Source organism: Vigna unguiculata, chromosome 11 (genome assembly GCF_004118075.2).
Source record: "Vigna unguiculata cultivar IT97K-499-35 chromosome 11, ASM411807v1, whole genome shotgun sequence".
NCBI classification, from domain to species: Eukaryota; Viridiplantae; Streptophyta; class Magnoliopsida; order Fabales; family Fabaceae; genus Vigna; species Vigna unguiculata.
In genome coordinates, this window is record NC_040289.1 from 40,718,229 (window position 1) to 40,737,371 (window position 19,143).

A 19,143-nucleotide genomic window follows, 5' to 3' on the forward strand; every position below is an offset into this window, starting at 1 on the left:
TAAAGAAATGTAACATATGAAATATTAATAATATCTTAATTTTGACTTTTTAAATTTAAATAATTAGTTATATTTATATTTTTAAATATTGTAAGGTTTTCTTAGTATTAATTTCAATAAAATATTAAATAAGTAGTTTTAATATATATGTGAGTATAAATAATGATGCAGGCGGGATTAAATAGACGACAATGAATCTGTCGAAGTTATTAATAAGGGGTTGGATCCTCTTGTATCTAAGTAAAGCCCCAGTGAAATACACACTATATTTGAATGTGCTGTTGAAGCAATTTCGTTTTCATTCAACACTGAGTCTTTGACTTAAATATATTAATGATTCTATCACATCTAATAAGAGGAAATAAACTGAACACGGTGGTACTGTCATAAATGTAAACATTCTACGGCAAATGATGAAAGAGCTGCTCAGTAGCACAAAGAGCAAGAAGGGAATGGAACATACAGTGTTGGACCAAATCAGAGATGTGTCCCACTTAGCTGAGGATGTCATCGACACATTCGTAGCCAAAGTTTCCATTTACAAGACAAGAACCATTCTCGGGAGGATGCTCCGTGGCTTTGGCCAAGCAAGGTTGCTCCGCGACGTAGCAGAAAAAATAGACAAGATCAAAGCCACTCTCAACGAAATACGCGACAACAAAAGCAAATATGATGCTTTCAAAGAAACCAAAAATCAATCTGCAGCAGAAGAAGAGGAAGAGGAGGAAAGGGCGCAGTCAGTGCAGAAGCTAAAAAGAAATGTGGAGGAAGATGACGTGGTTGGCTTTGTCCAAGACTCCAAGGTTGTCATCACTCGACTCCTGGAAGGTGGTTCAGATCGTAATGCTGTCTCGATCATTGGCATGGGGGGATTGGGGAAGACCACCCTTGCCCGAAAGGTCTATAACAGCACCCAGGTGAAGCAACACTTCAAGTACCGTGCGTGGGTTTATGTGTCAAACGAGTGCAGAGTTAAGGAGCTTTTGCTTGGCCTTCTTAAAACCTAAAAGAAATAAACATAGCTCTTATTTTCAGCTTTAACTTTAAAGTAATTTATACACCCAAAGAAAAACTGATCTAAACATAACCCATATGGTAACAAATGCAGAAATCAATATTAGCAGTTCTGAAGATAAATGCTCAATGTAATAATTCAGTAACTTTCTGAACTCCAACCTTCTCAAATTTAACACATCAGATCTTGCTATCAGTAACTTCCAAATACGCAATGAATGAATGTGGAAAATAAACATTTTTCAAACAATCCAGACTGCTCAGGGACGTAGAAACCACAACAGAAAAAGACAATAACAGTTTGTTTGCCTCCTCACCAAATCAAAATCTGACTGTATTAAGCATCACTAAACAAAAACTGCTACTACCCATAAATAAAGCAGTAATATGAAGTATTTTAAAAAGTAATATCGAATGAACAAAAAAGCCTATATTATTCAAAATGTGCAATAGAAGATATAAGACAAAAACTTTAACTAATCATCCTATAAATAAAATTATAAAGGCAATAGAAGCACTAACAGTGTTTCAAACCACCATCACCACCTCTCTCTCGTTGTTCAAAGAATCAGAGCATGGAAGAAGGTACGAAGCAACACCAAAATCAAAATCAAGCATGGAGGGCAGCAACATGTCACTCCATCCATCGTCTCATCATTTATCTCCTTGATTGCCTCTTGCTAATGCAAAACAAATACACAATTACATCAATATATTTTATTCACGACACAATTTGCAACCAATTATTCCATATATTTCAAAATATCTAACTAGGAAGAAACTATTATGAGGTCCAAAACCATGAGATTCCAATTCTAAAGTGAAGAATGTGTTTACATGTGTGTAGTATACTGAAGATTGGTTGGAATCTCATGTTTTTAAATCATTTAACAATTTCTCACTTAATAAAGCAAAGCATTTGAAAAGATAGAGTTAGAATGTACCTCTGGATCTTTATTTTGTTTCACAACTACACACTTGGAAGCACTAATACTAGCACTTTTTAACAAGCTACGCGCACTGTAGTTTGATCTGGAGGTTCCATTTTGAGCACCTGTCGCATCAGATCCTGGAACATTTTCAATATCGTTCTGTTGTTTACTTTCATCCTTGGGAGTACAAACTCTCTCTTTGCATAAAGTGAAATTGCATATAACTCCCACAGTACCATAGAAAAGGTTCACAGACTTGTCTACCAATCTCATCTAAGAAAAGACACTAATAAACTGGACATAAGATTAAAATCCATGAGTAATAACAAATATGAAATCAACCAAATCTCCAAAAAACAAAAAAACAAGACAAATACTGTTTAATGTGTAAGTTGGTAATCCAGTATTTGGACATGTTGGACAAATTTGAACCAAATGTTTAACCAAGACTTGCCTAGGTAAGGAGACATGTTGTCTCTGCAATGCAATGGAGTGCTTCGTTCACTGTTCCCATAATGCTCCTCAAGATGTGCAAACGGTCTCTTGAACCGATCAACCCCACTATGCAACAAGATAACATAGAATTACCAACTAATAACCAAAACAATGACAGCTTAAATTTCAAAGAACCTCTGCACTCCTGGACAAACACAAATGAAAACAAAAACTATGAAGCAATTTACAGATTTGGATTGAATCCTTATCTCACTACCCAGCTGCTACTGTTATGCACCAGAAAAAAGAACCAATCAAAGCTTTAAAACTCCAAACATGTTGAATACAAGTCAAACATATCAAGCAAGAAGTATTCATTCAAACATCAGTTTATAAATCAACACAAACAACCTCACAGTCAGTGTATAACTCATCCTCTCATGTGTTTCAGGCTAGTGTTATCTCTCAGCAAAGGACGTCACGAATTAGTTCTAGCATAGGCTTGAAGAGCCTCTAACACACTACTCATCATCAATACAACTCCAGATCAATAGGACTTATTTTCAGCTTGTAATGTGGCCAAGGTAAAGGGTAAGATATGGAAAAAGATTCAAGGCTAAACACTAAAGAGAAGTGAAGGAACAATGGGGAGAAATTTGAAAAAATCAAGTGTAAGGTCATGCTCCTCAAGACATCACACAGATTCAGACATCACTCTCTTACTTTCATTTTTTCCCTTCTCATTCTCTATTTTTTCTCTCTTTTCAGGTACAATCAAACAATTTATTTTTCTCTTTTTTCTTTCTCAAGCTACTTTCAAACTTTTCAGCACATTACAAAATGATTTCTGTAAGGCCCACTTACATTGCTGCCCTTATTTTAAAGGGCTACCCAAAATCAGTTGGGTCAAGGGCTGGCCCAAAGGGAAACCAGACCCTAAGTCTACCCTAACACACTCATTCTACTCAATTTCATAAACAACCCCTCTTCCTTAGAGTCGCAGCCGTCTCTCTCTCAGCTAGGGTTTGGTACGTCAATCAAGTTCGAACTCAGTTCATTTTTTCCACGTAAGTTGTTCCCTCATCCCGTGCTGGCATTTTTCCTGCTACTGTTACTCTGGGTAACTTATATCCCTAATAATCCTTTAATTTTTCCAACTCCTTAAGTCGTTCCTTGAGTTGCCTTGCCCCACTGTTTAGAGTCGAGGTCCTATTCTAGCCATTTCCAGGTAAGGGAAGCTAGGGATCTTTTGTTTAAATCTGATTCTTGCTCATTTGCCATTGTTTTCATGATTGTATGGTTGTTGTGCTACTGTAAAATGTTGAATGGACATGTATTGCTTGCCAGGGCTACACATGCAACAATGTGCCTCAAGCCCCCACGCGTCCTCGCTTAGGCGAGCCTCTCTCGCCTGAGCGAGATGGTGTCTCACTCAAAATGAGAGCTCTCTGCTTGAGCGAGAGATCGAGCGCGAGCTCAGACCTGTTTCTGCAAGTCTCGCCTTGGCGAGACTGGGTCGTTTGGGCAAGAACGTCAGGTCTCGCCACTGTTCTTCCTACAGCAGCCATACAATCATACCCCCCAAACAATAATACACGTCCATTCAACATTTTACAGTAGCACAACAACCATACAATCATGAAAACAGTGACAAATGGGCAAGAATCGGATTTAAACAAAAGATCCCTAGTTTCCCTTACCTAGAAATGGCTAGAATAGGACCTCGACTCTAGACAGTGGGGCAAGGCAGCTCAAGGAACGAATTAAGGAGGTAGAAAAAATGAACTGAGTTCGAACTTGTTTGACGCACCAAACCCTAGCAGAGAGAGACGACTGTAGCTCTAAGGAAGAAGGGTTGTTTCTGAAAGTGAGTAGAATGAATGTGTTAGGGCAGACTTAGGGTCTAGTTTCCCTTTGGGCCAGCCCTAGGCCCAACTGATTTGGGGTACATGATGGTTCCCCTGCTTAGCCTCTGGACTGGCTTCTGTTTTGGGCTTTCCATTTAGGGCTAAGGCCCATCTATTGTCTTCTCTTGGAATTTATTTATTATCACTCTCTTATATTTCTTTGTATATGGCATCGTGGTGTGACTCTATTATCGTCCTTTAAGTACTTGGGATGTCTGTAGGAGTGACATTATACTCCGTTGATTTTGCTTCTTATATTATACTGTGTGACATTTCCTTTAATTAACTTTATAAATTAAATGGGGTGTTACAATCTCAATGTTATAACAACTTGCACCACACACTTGAATTTTACCAAAATCTCCCAAAACAGTTCCAAAGCCCCCTTCACAGCTCAATAGCAAGGTACATAGAGTTTTTCTGGTCTAAGGGCTTGAAATGAGCAGGTCAGTCACAAAAATAGGTCAAAACAGGCTCAAAAATTGGGTTCAATGGTAAATGATTCAAGGTAGGCTTTATTTGGTCAAGTGGCTAAAGAAACAACAATGGCCTAATATCATCTCAAGAGTTGCAATTGAAAACAAGCTATGTCAACTAGAGTTAATTCAAGTTCTGCCAAAAACTAGAAATCATAGCGCATCACACACATTAAGGAAACAATATGGCTCAAGTCTCACAAGGTAAAAAATGTCATACTGATCTAGAATTGAAGTTATCATGAAAAATTTACTATACTTAACAATGAATGATTGCATCAAAAAGTTTGAAATACCCAAACTTTGAAAGTTGGCAACGTAACATTATGCCCATGTGTAAAATCAGCTTAGGTAGCAAGAATAAGGCTCAAACATACTGTAACAAGTTTCGAAACAACACAAGGAGTTCAAAATCTAAAACCTGAACTCAAATCATCAATACAGACTAAAACTCACCTTAAAACCTACAAAAGAAAGTCAAAAATAGACTTAAAACGAAAGATCAACATGTTAGTAATTCAAGTTGAAACAAAAAATCAAAATATGGTTAAAAAAAGGTTTAAGTAAAAAAAATAAAGAAACAAATAAATAAGATTACTTAAAGATAAAACAACATTACTCCAACAAAGTTAAATAATTATTGGTTCAAAAGAAACAATCATAAAAACAATATAAAACCACTAATCACTAACCTTGTAATGTTGAATTTAAGACACCAAGCTACACCACAAATAAAAAACAATGAGTAAAACAGAACAATGAAGAAAGTTAAAGCAGGACAACTCTAAGCTATACATAAATCAACAAAAAATAATAAGAATCTGCAAGTAACAACAAAAGAAAGTTAAAACCAAGGTTAGATATCCACAAACAACAACAAAATAATAGAATCTGACAACAAATCTGCAAGTAACATACTACATTTGAGTAAGAAATGAAAACTGCACTTTAAACAACAAAAGAAATACTAAGCAAACTGTCTAGCAAGTTTAAAACATAAAAAATGAACGTAAAACCAGGATTACCTACTCAAAATACAATGGAAATCACAACATCATATATGCAAATAGGAAATCTCAATAAAAAGGAAAATAGAACCATAATGTAACTCTACAAGGATCGTCTTCAAAAATTGGACTGCATTGCTATTAGTTACGTGAATCAACCTATAACTCCTGTATGATCAAACTTAAAACCAAATCAAACAAAAGTGAAGTATTAGTTTAGTTAGTAAATTGTAGAAAGTCAGTGAAAAGTTAATAAAAAGGAGACGTGCTAAATATGTTAATAAAACTAAAACAACAAACTAAATCTAAATCTAAATTGAGAACACTTTTAGGTTCAAAAAATTGCTTTTAGAACCAGCGACATCATCGATCAAATCTAATTTAACCCTAACTGCAGCACGAAGTGGAACAACACACCTAACTATACAAAATCCTACTCTTGAACCTGTGACCGTCGGTGTTCCAAAAATTAACCACAAAAATTCACTCTGAAGGGAGGTCACGTATAACAACATTCATGCAAATTAAGAAAGTAAAATATGAAAGTAAAGAAAAATAAAACCATTCAAATACAACAAATTAAGGAAACAACATACCACAACACAACACACAACTAAAAACTAAAAAACACATTCCACAACACCCTAAGCACAACACTTCGTGTATCTGAGGAAATTGTCGATAATCTCAACCTATGTTATCAAATTTCGGCCATGGCGGCACCATGGCGGAAATCAGTTGCGGTTTCCCGACCTACCGCCACAACATGACGGAGGCGAAGCGGGTTTTCTGTGGCGGCTCGTGGCGGCCGCTTTTCGCATGGCGGCTGACGGTGGCGAAACGGTAATGGGGAAAAAAGAGAACTGAAGAAAGAGATAAGCAGTAGCAAAGTGGAAGAGATACTGCAGCTATCGTGTCTGAGAAGAGATGAGTAGTGTGGGAGATGAGATAGGCAGCGGCTGGCACACATAAACCCTAATTTCATTCTTCTATGCGTTTTACTCTACATCAGTTTTACGGAGGTTTAATTTGGGTCAGGCCCACTACTTCTCTTCTTTCTCTATAATTATTTTTTCAAAAATTATACTTTCCGCTATAACCCGATATGATTTCCGTTATAACTTTATAACGGATTTTTGGCTTGCCAATATTTTCTGTTATCCGATATTGATAACACTGATCTCAACGTACAAAGACATGGACAAATAGAAGCCCTACACTCTTGTACTAGTTGCCATTATCCAAAGTCTTGACCCCTAAAACATGATACAACGCACACAACAAAACAAAGGACACAACAAACAATTAATAAAACATAGCTAATAATACACAACACACGACACACAACTCAAAACACAAAAATACACACCATAACACCCTATGAACCATAAGCAAATTGTCAATCATCTCAATGTAAAAAGAATAAGTATGGACAAATAGATGCCCTATACTTTTGTATTAGGCGTCATTATCAAAAACCCTAACACTTAAATCACCCTTACCCGTAACACCCCCTCCCCCCAAACCCCCACAACTGTTCAACCCTTAAATCCCCCTAACCCCCCACCCTCTAACCCCTAAATCCCCCCAACCCCCACCACTCCCCACCCCCAAAACCCCCAACCACCACCCCTAAATCCCCCTCTCCCCACCTCTTAACCCCTAAATTCTCGCAACCCCAACCCCTAAATCCCCCTAACCCTTACATCTCCCTAACCCCTACATCCCCTAATTCCTAACCACTACAACCATAACTCTTTAATCATATATGACACGGATGATACACGCGTCAGTCTGTAGTCGACAAACAAAACACAGCACAACAACAAAACAACACAGAGCACACAACAGCAAGCAGCACAACATGAGAGCAGCACAACAGCACATCAGAACACAACAGCACATATCAGCACACAAAAGCACAACACACAACACACAACACACCTAATAACACATGACACAACTCAAAACACAAAATCACACACCATAACACTCAAAGCACACACCCCATGAACCCTAAGCAAATTATCGGTCATCTCAATATATAAAGACTGAGTATGGAAAGATGCCCAATACTTTTATATTAGGCTTCTTAATTGAAAGTCAATCACCTAAGCATAACATTACTCGTATAAGGTCAGACAATTATTAATTTGAAACAAATTGACATGAGAACAACATTAGATAATTAATCATTCACTCCTACAAAGGACACAACAAACAACTAATAACACAGATAATAATACACGACACACGACACAACTAAAAACACAGAAATACACACCACAACATCCCATGAAGCATAAGCAAATTGTCAACAATCTCAATGTAAAAAGAATAAGTATGGACATATAGATGCCATATACTTTTGCCATATAGACAACAAACAAAACACAGCACAACAGCATAACAACACAATATCACAAAACAACACACATCAACAAGCAGCACAACAAGAAAGCAGCACAACAGCACAACAACAACATAACACACAACGCACAACAGCCAACGCCCAACGCACAATGCACAATACACAACTAATAACACACGACACACAACTCAAAACACAAAATTACACACCACATGAACCCTAAGCAAATTGTCAGTCATCTCAACGTATAAAGACTGAGTATGGACAAATGCCCAATAGTTTAATATTAGGCTTTTTAAACGAAAGTCAACCACCTAAGCATAACATTACTCGTATAAGGTCAGACAATTATCAATTTGAAACAAATTGACATGAGAATAACATTAGATGACTAATCATTCACTGCTACAAAGGACACAACAAACGACTAATGACACATAGATAATAATACACAACACACGACACATAACTCAAAACACAAAAATACACACCACAACATCCCATGAACCATAAGCAAATTGTCAATCATCTAAATGTAAAAAGAATAAGTATGGACATATAGATGTCATATACTTTTGTATTAGGCGCCATTATCGAAAACCCTAACCCCTAACCCCCAACCCCTACCCCCCAATCGCCAAACCCTTAACATCAGCACACAACAGCACAACAACACAACACATCAGAACACAACTAATAACAAATAACAATCAACACACAAGTAATAACACTCAACACAACACACAACTAATAACACACGACACACAACTCAAAACACAAAATCGCACACCATAACACCCCAAGCACACACCCCATGAACCATAACCAAATTGTCAGTTATCTCAACGTATAAAGACTAAGCATGGACAGATCCCCAATACTTTTATATTAGGCTTCTTTATCGTAAGCCAACCACCTAAGCATAACATTACTCGTATAAGGTCAGACAATTATTAACTTGAAACAAATTGACATGAAAATAACAATAGATGACTAATCATTCATTGCTGCAATTGAAGAAATTGTTTGCTCTGGGGAGCCATGAGACATCAATGCCAATAAGGGTGGGTGCACATGAAAAAATAACGTTGGAAATACCCCGTTCAACGTATAATATGCATTCAGGCCACCAATCTACACCTTAAATAAAAAAACAACGATATGAGAAAGAAAGTTCCATCATAAATAACATATACAACTAATTATATTTAAAGGAAACTTAAAATTGCTTTCCTTTGACAATAGTTCAAAAGATATCTCACAAATCCTCAAACATCACATACGACAAAAAATCAACCATTGGATAATGTTTAGAGAATAAATCCAATCAATAAAAAAAATCATATCTTTCAACTAAGAACTAAAAATTTATTTCAATTTTTCTTAAACAATGAAAGATTAAAATAGTTAAGATTAGTGGTGCATGATAAATTTTACAGAATAGTCGAATACTTTAAAAAATATTTACCTTAGGAGCTTATAATACTTGACCTTGTACTTCAGTAAAGTCAAAATAGATAGAAATAGAATAATTACTAAGTAGAGGTTGAGAACCATAATTGCTTCGACTCAATGCCTGCAATAGCAAAAGAATTACAAACATGGCAATAGTTATGCTGGAAACACAAGAAAAAAGCACTGAAAGTCGACGTTTGCCTTGTAGTGTTGAATTCAAGCCACCAAGCTACACCACATAAAAAATAATGAAATGATAAAGAAAACACTATCATAAAGGACAAATATAACATATACGACTGAAAATATTACAAGAAATAGGTAATTGAATGTAACATAATACCTTAAGAATGATCTTCAACCAAAAGATTAGTAAAATATTGATTATTAACATTCAATGGTGAGAAATGGACAAAAACAGAATAATTACTAAGTAGAGGTTGAGAACTATAACTGCTTCGACTCAATGCCTGCAATAGCAAAAGAATTACAAACATGGTATTAATGATGGTGGAAACACAGGAAACAAGTACAGAAAGTCAACGTTTGCCTTGAAGTGTTGAATTCAAGCCACCTAGCTACACCACATAAAAAATAATGAAATGATAAAGAAATCCTATCATAAAGAAAAAATACAACATATATGACTGATAATATTACAAGAAATAGGTAATTGAATGTAACATAATACCTTAAGAATGATCTTCAACCAAAAGATTAGTAAAATATTGATTATTAACATTCAATGGTGAGAAATGGACAAATATAGAATAATTACTAAGTAGAGGTTGAGAACCATAATTGCTTCGACTCAATGGCTTCAATAACAAAAGAATTACAAAAATGACAATAATTATGGTGGAAACACAGGAAATAATTACAGAAAGTCGACGTTTACCTTGTAGTGTTGAATTCAAGCCGTAGTGTTGAATTCAAGCCACCAAGCTACACCACATAAAAAATAATGAAATGATAAAGAAATCTTATCATAAAGGACAAATACAACATATACGACTGATAATATTCCAATAAATAGGTAATTGAATGTAACATAATACCTTAAGAATGATCTTCAACCAAAAGATTAGTAAAATATTGATTATTAACATTCAATGGTGAGAAATGGACAAAAATAGAATAATTACTAATTAGAGGTTGAGAACCATAATTGCTTCGACTCAATGGCTGCAATAACAAAAGCAATACAAACATGACAATAATTATGGTGGAAACACAAGAAATAAGTACAGAAAGTCGACATTTACCTTGTTATGTTCAATTCAAGCCGTAGTGTTGAATTCAAGCCACAAAGCTACATCACATAAAAAATAATGACATGATAAAGAAATCTTATCATAAAGGACAAATACAAAATATACGACTGATAATAATACAATAAATAGGTAATTGAATGTAACATAATACCTTAAGATTGATCTTCAACCAAAAGATCAGTAAAATATTATTTATTAACATTCAATGGTGAGAAATGGATAGAAATAGAATAATTACTAAGTAGAGGTTGAGAACCATAACTGCTTCGACTCAATGCCTGCAATAGCAAAAGAATTACAAACATGGTATTAACGATGGTGGAAACACAGGAAACAAATACAGAAAGTCAATGTTGGCCTTGTAGTGTTGAATTCAAGCCACCAAGCTACACTACATAAAAAATAATGAAATGATAAAGAAATCTTATCATAAAGCACAAATACAACATATATGACTAATAATATTACAAGAAATAGGTAATTGAATGTAACATAATACCTTAAGAATGATCTTCAACCAAAAGATTAGTAAAATATTGATTATTAACATTCAATGGTGAGAAATGGACAAAAATAGAATAATTACTAAGTAGAGGTTGAGAACCATAACTGCTTCGACTCAATGGCTGCAATAACAAAAGCAATACAAACATGGCAATGGTTATGGTGGAAACACAGGAAACAAGTACAGAAAGTCGACGTTTGCCTTGTAGTGTTGAATTCAAGCTACCAAGCTACACCACATAAAAAATAATGAAATGATAAAGAAATCTCTATCATAAAGGACAAATACAACATATATGACTGATAATATTACAAGAAATAGGTAATTGAATGTAACATAATACCTTAAGAATGATCTTCAACCAAAAGATTAGTAAAATATTTATTATTAACATTCAATTGTGAGAAAAGGATAAAAATAGAATAATTACTAAGTAGAGGTTGAGATCCATAATTGCTTCGACTCAATGCCTGCAATAGCAAAAGAATTACAAACATGGTATTAATGATGGTGGAAACACAGGAAACAAGTACAGAAAGTCAATGTTTGCCTTGCAGTGTTGAATTCAAGTCACCAAGCTACACCACATAAAAAATAATGAAATGATAAAGAAATCTTATCATAAAGGACAAATACAAAATATACGACTGATAATAATACAATAAATAGGTAATTGAATGTAACATAATACCTTAAGAATGATCTTCAACCAAAAGATTAGTAAAATATTGATTATTAACATTCAATGGTGAGAAATGGACAAAAACAGAATAATTACTAAGTAGAGGTTGAGAACTATAACTGCTTCGACTCAATGCCTGCAATAGCAAAAGAATTACAAACATGGTATTAATGATGGTGGAAACACAGGAAACAAGTACAGAAAGTCAATGTTGGCCTTGTAGTGTTGAATTCAAGCCACCAAGCTACACTACATAAAAAATATGAAATGATAAAGAAATCTTATCATAAAGCACAAATACAACATATATGACTAATAATATTACAAGAAATAGGTAATTGAATGTAACATAATACCTTAAGAATGATCTTCAACCAAAAGATTAGTAAAATATAGATTATTAACATTCAATGGTGAGAAATGGACAAAAATAGAATAATTACTAAGTAGAGGTTGAGAACTATAACTGCTTCGACTCAATGCCTGCAATAGCAAAAGAATTACAAACATGGTATTAATGATGGTGGAAACACAGGAAACAAGTACAGAAAGTCAATGTTTGCCTAGTAGTGTTGAATTCAAGCCACCAAGCTACACCACATAAAAAATAATGAAATGATAAAGAAATCTTATCATAAAGGACAAATACAACATATACAACTGATAATATTACAAGAAATAGGTAATTGAATGTAACATAATACCTTAAGAATGATCTTCAACCAAAAGATTAGTAAAATATTGATTATTAACATTCAATGGTTAGAAATGGATAGAAATAGAATAATTACTAAGTAGAGGTTGAGAACCATCACTGCTTCGACTTAATGCCTGCAATAGCAAAAGCAATACAAACATGGTATTAATGATGGTGGAAACACAGGAAACAAGTACAGAAATTCAACGTTTTCCTTGTAGTGTTGAATTCAAGCCAGCAAGCTACACCACATAAAAAATAATGAAATGATAAAGAAATTTTATCATAAAGGACAAATACAACATATATAAGTGATAATATTACAAGAAATAGGTAATTGAATGTAAGATAATACCTTAAGAATGATCTTCGACCAAGAGATTAGTAAATTATTGATTATTAACATTCAATGGTGGAGCCAAACACTAGGTTACAATTCCCACTTCTACAAGTATCTTATTCTTCACTGACCTTCTCAATTCACTTAATTCTCAGCAATAATGAACTGGAACAATTCCACGATGAAAATAAAGTAAACTCACAATAAAGACCAAAATTTCCTGTCTCAGGAATTAGAAAACAAAATGCAGAATCCAAGGAAGTTCAGAGTCCATGAATTCATCTTTCACCATTCTAACTTGAAGTGTGAAAACTTTTTTGCAAAGATCTTCTTCAAATATATTGCAAGATGGTTCAATCACCTATTAAAATGAAGAAACGAAAAATGTAGTAAGATCATAATAACTTAAGTCAGCATGTAATTTCATGTTTAATAATGCCTAGAGAAAGAGTTCGAAAATAAAAATCATAATCTTTAACAAAGTACACAAAATTTTGGATCAAAAGTTGTATGAAACACCTTATTATTGAAAATCCAACTTCCATTGCTTGGATCTACAAATCCTCCCTTTCTCCAACTGAATGCAATTTCAAAATTCAACAAAACTTTGATAAGAACAACAAACGAAACTACATCTCAAATTACAATTTATAGTAAGAAAATAATACCCTAAGTCAACATGTAATTCTAGATCTTACAATTCCTTTCCTTCGACCACTATTCAGAAAATCTACAAATCCTCGAACACCACATCCTTGAAAAATGCTAATCACAAACAATTGTTCATGTTTTGTTAGCTAGAATAATGCCTAGAGAAAGAGTTCACAAAAAAAAAAATCATAATATTGAACAAAGGACAAAAAAAGTTGGATCAAAAGATGAATTAAACATCTTATTATTGAAAATTCAACTTTTGTTTCTTGAATTGAAGTCCTCCCCATCTCGAATCTGCAACTAAACGCAATTTCAAATTCAACACGATGTTGATAACAAGTGAAACTACATCTCAAACTACAGTTTTTGTAAGACAAAGAAATATACAAATAAATAAGAATGATAATTCATGACAAAAACTACATAGTTCTCACATAAGAAAAAAATAATTTACCTTACAAACTCGTAAAACTAGACCTTCTACTCCAGTAAAGCAAAAATGATATAATTCTGCTTGTACATAATACTCGAACAATTAAAAGATAATGTATCTTAAGAACCTATAATATTTAACATTTTACGTCAATAAAGCCTAAATCAATATAAATAGCAGAATTACCTAGTCTAAGTTTAAAACCACAATTATTTCGAGTAAATGCCGGAAATAACAAAAGTAATACAAACATGACAATGAAAACCTATAACGCCTAACTACTAACCCGTAACCCCTAACACCTAACCCATATATCATACATTATAGGCTCTGTGCACAACACACAAAACATAACATAACACAACAAAGTAGACAACACACAACTAATAATAAAGAACTAATAATAAAGAACGTCCAACACACGACAAACCACACAACACATAACACAATTAATAACACATAACACATAATACACAACGCAAAAAAGAAAAACACACACCACCACACCCCATGAACCATAAGCAAATTGTCAATCATCTCAATGTACAAAGATTGAGTATGTACACATAGATGTCCTATACTTTTGTATTAGGCACCATTATTGAAAGTCGTAACCCCCTAAATACCCTTAACTCCTAAATTTCTAAACCATAAATCTTCCTAACTTATAAATCCTTCTAATACCTAAATGCCCCAACCCTTAAATAACCATAACTCATAAATCACAGATGATACGCTCTACGCATAACACACAAAAGTTGAAACAACGAAATAAACACAGCAGACGACACACGCAGCATGTGTCAGCCTGCAACCAACAGACAACACAACACACAACATAGAACAAACAACACACAACACGCAAAACACAACACACAATACACAACTAATAACAAACAACACATAACCCAAAACTTAAAGCTGAAAAACACACACCACAACGAAACAAAACATAAGACACACAAAACATAACACAACTCAACAAAGCAAACAACATAGAACTAATAACAAAGAACACACAACAGACAACAAAGCACACAAAACACAACACAAAACACACAACTAATAACACATAACACACAATACACAATGTAAAATAGAAAAACGCACATCATAGCACCACAAACACAACAACTCATGAACCCTAAGCAAATTGTCAATCATCTTAATGTACAAAGACTGAGAATGGACACATAGGCTCTGTGCACAACACACAAAACATAACAATAACACAATAAAGTAGACAACACACAACTGATAATAAAGAACGCACAACACACGACAAGGCACACAATACACAATACACAACACAATTAATAACACATAACACACAATACACATCGCAAAAAAGAAAAACACACACCACCATACCCCCATGAATCCTAAGCAAATTGTCAATCATCTCAATGTACAAAGACTGAGTATGTACACATAGATGTCTTATACTTTTGTATTAGGCACCATTATTGAAAGCCCTAACCCGCTAAATCCCGTTAACTCCTAAATGTCTAAACCATAAATCCTCCTAACCTATAAATCCTCCTAATTCCTAAATCCCCCAACTCCTAAATAACCATAACTCATAAATCATAGATGATACACTTTGCGCATAACACACAAAAGTTGACATAACGAAAAAAACACAGCAGACGACACACGCGACACGCCTCAGCCAACAGACAACACAACACAATGTACAACACACAACACAGCTAATAACACGCAACACGCAAAACACAACACATAACCAACAAGTAATAACAAACAACACAAAACTCAAAACTGAAAAACACACACCACAACGCAATAAAACATAACACACACAAAACATAACACAACTCAACAAAGCAGACAACAAACCTAATAACAAAGAACACACAACACACGACAAAGCACACAACACAAAACACACAACACATAGCACACAACACAATTAATAACACACAAGTAATAACAAACAACACAACCCAAAACTCAAAACTGAAAACTGAAAAACTCACACCACAACGCAACAAAACATAACACAACTCAACAAAGCAAACAACACAGAACTAATAACAAAGAACACACAACACACGACAAAGGACACAACACAGAGCACACAACTAATAACACATAACACACAATGCACAACGTAAAATAGAAAAACGCACACCATAACACCACAAACACAACAACTCATGAACCCTAAGCAAATTGTCAATCATCTCAATGAACAAAGACTGAGTATGGACACATAGGCTCTGTGCACAACACACAAAACATAACATAACACAACAAAGTAGACAACACACAACTAATAATAAAGAACGCACAACACACGACAAAGCACACAACACACAACACAATTAATAACACATAACACACAATACACAACGCAAAAAAGAAAAACACACACCACCATACCCCATGAACCCTAAGCAAATTGTCAATCATCTCAATGTACAAAGACTGAGTATGTACACATAGATGTAATATACTTTTGTATTAGGCACCATTATCGAAAACCCTAACCCCTAAAACATAGATGATAGGCTATGTTCACAACGCACAAAACACGACGCACAACGCACAACACACAACACCTCATGATACCTAAGGAAATTGTCAATCATCTCAATATACGGAGACTGAGAATGGACAAATGCGCTAGTCTTTCATTAGGGGTCATTATCGATAACCAACCACCTAAGCATAACAACATTACTCATATAAGGTTAGACAATTATTGGTTCGAAACAAATAAACATAAGAACAACATAAGACCAATAATAAATCACCGCCGCTGTAATTGATAGAATTTTTTGCCCTAAGAAGCCATGAGACGTCATGCCAATGAGGGTGGGAGCACACGAACAGGGATGGACAAATCATGTTCAGAGTATAAAATTGCATTCAGACCACCAATCTGCACCATAAATAAAAAGTGCATAAAATGTAATAATAAAAGTAAATTCATACAATAATTACAACAGTGGCCAGCTTTATTGCCATAATTCCTTTATTGCATCTAAATAATTATCTTTTATGGAGAAAATTACGTTTTTTAGTGTTTCATGTGTGCAAGGACATTTTTTTATAGTGTTAACATTACATGTAGTTTTGCACATATGTTGATAATATATATACATGACTGAATCCCGTTCATAATTTAGATGACTTATCTTTCCAACATAGTCACCTTATTATTCTTAATGAATTAATTTATGCCTACAATATAATCTAGGGCATACGTTGTTCTAATCCATAGAGCAATCTTGAATCATCAAATTATTAAACAATTTGAATATTAATTCATATGATATAAAATACTCAGGCTGGTGAAATCCAAAAAATACACAAATACATTATGCAAGTGAAATTAAAATTGTACCTCACCAGTTTTCTTCTTGTGGAAGATTACGACTGTAGAATGGAAACTCTAAGAGAAGGGCTGTTTTGAACCATGCCGGTAAGTTCCCATAGACTGATGGTGGCAATGGAATTAAAGGGTTGAAAATGATTTAGCTTAGTCACTTTTTTCTAAACGACAAAGCAACAATAGCCTCATCCCATTCTCCTTACTAAAACAGAAAATAAATAATAAAATGGAGGTAAACTAACCTTGTTCTTTCTTGTATATGCTATACCCATCTACGTTACCAAACTTCTTATATGCCGAATCCTGTCTCCATCATGCAATCCATCATTAAGAAAGCCAAGAAATTATACCATACTTTTACTCAAATATCGATATTAAAGACACAAGACATGCTTAATCCAGAGTTCCTCATGTCAGAGTAAACTAAGAGTCCACGTATTCACAGGTTAAACTATAGCAACAGAAATATACACTATAAAACACACACACACAAAGAAGCAGAGCAAAAAAATTATAGGCAGCAATGGAAACAATAACAGTGGAACGTACTTGAGCCAAGGGGTTACTTCCTCCACCAACTGAAGCACCTTCTTGAAATCGCCATCTTCTTTAGCCAAACCCGCTGATGCACACCTCACGAGGCTCACGGCAATGTCAACTATCAACGAACATAAGTCTTTACTGCCTCCGCCGCCCTTGTCTATTTCAGGGAGAAGCTTGCCCTTCCTCTTCGGCTGTCGAAGCCTCTCAAGAACTCCCAAACCCTCGACGTCGGCTTCGGCGAAGAGTGCGCAGGACTCGAGACAGTGCATGAAGCGAAGTCTCTGGAATTCGACGGAGAATGGCTTGGAAGCCAACTGAAAAGCGACGGTGTCCAAGCAATCGAGGCAGAGCCTGTAAACGCGGAGCAGTTCGAGTAGCAAAACGGCGTCGTTGGACTTGGAAAGCTCCGGGAGGCGTTTGGGGAGGATGGATAGAGAAGAGTTGAGGAAGGAAAGAAAGCGTTTGGCGAGGGAGCGAATTAGGGTTGGGTCGGGTTTGGATTTCTTTGTCGCTTTGAGATCTGCTAGGGGACGGAGGTAATCGGAGACTAGGGCGTGGATGCGGAGGAATCGGAGGACTGAAGCTTCGAAATGAGAGATGATTCGGATGGAGCAGCCATGGGAAGAGAGTGAAAGAATGGATTCAAGAACCGCAGAGAAGGAGTCTGAGCTAATTTACAAGGCGCCAAAAACACGCTCTTCCTCTTTTATTTCAAACTTCGGAGATGGAACGGAGCATCATATATAACGGTCTTTCTTTCTTTTAAGGAAAACATAATATTGATATCACCAAAATTGCCAAAAATTTTCAAGAGTATAACGGTCTTTCTTTCTTTTAAGGAAAACATAATATTGATATCACCAAAATTGCCAAAAATTTTCATGAGTGATTTTTACGCTATTTTCTGAAAATTTTGTTTTCTTGAACAAACGTTCCATTTTTTATTTTGTATCTTTCATATTTCTCTTTTAATTGTTTTAGTTTTTATTGAGCAACAGTGTTAAATTAATAATCATGGAAGTGGGAAATTCAAATACAGAAAGAAGGCATTTGAAAA

General features: G+C 35.0%; 1 protein-coding gene and 2 long non-coding RNA genes across 5 annotated transcripts; 1 reads left to right on the plus strand and 2 right to left on the minus strand.

Annotated features, from left to right (window-relative positions):
• The first annotated feature begins 205 nt into the window (after positions 1 to 205).
• LOC114169773 (putative disease resistance RPP13-like protein 2) lies at positions 206 to 1,041 on the plus strand. The gene has a single exon (XM_028055071.1). It carries the CDS (start codon positions 411 to 413, stop codon positions 1,005 to 1,007), a length of 597 nt encoding a protein of 198 aa, XP_027910872.1. The 5' UTR covers positions 206 to 410; the 3' UTR covers positions 1,008 to 1,041.
• Positions 1,042 to 2,400: 1,359 nt separating this feature from the next.
• LOC114169774 lies at positions 2,401 to 18,815 on the minus strand. 2 transcript variants are annotated; one of them, XR_003601002.1, is made up of 6 exons: positions 18,093 to 18,815; positions 17,786 to 17,846; positions 17,556 to 17,648; positions 16,778 to 17,090; positions 5,457 to 5,484; positions 2,401 to 2,507 (listed from the first exon to the last, which is right to left on the minus strand). It is a non-coding gene; the product is annotated as an uncharacterized LOC114169774 (long non-coding RNA). The 2 variants fall into 2 exon arrangements; XR_003601003.1 differs by lacking the exon at positions 5,457 to 5,484.
• LOC114169775 lies at positions 10,975 to 15,056 on the minus strand. 2 transcript variants are annotated; one of them, XR_003601004.1, is made up of 3 exons: positions 13,794 to 15,056; positions 13,615 to 13,672; positions 10,975 to 13,456 (listed from the first exon to the last, which is right to left on the minus strand). It is a non-coding gene; the product is annotated as an uncharacterized LOC114169775 (long non-coding RNA). The 2 variants fall into 2 exon arrangements; XR_003601005.1 differs by having other exon boundaries at positions 13,764 to 15,056.
• Positions 18,816 to 19,143: the final 328 nt, after the last annotated feature.

What these genes read in the sequence shown, in the direction of transcription:
- LOC114169773 (XM_028055071.1), top strand. Translation starts at nt 411, where the DNA reads ATGATGAAAGAGCTGCTCAGTAGCACAAAGAGCAAGAAGGGAATGGAA.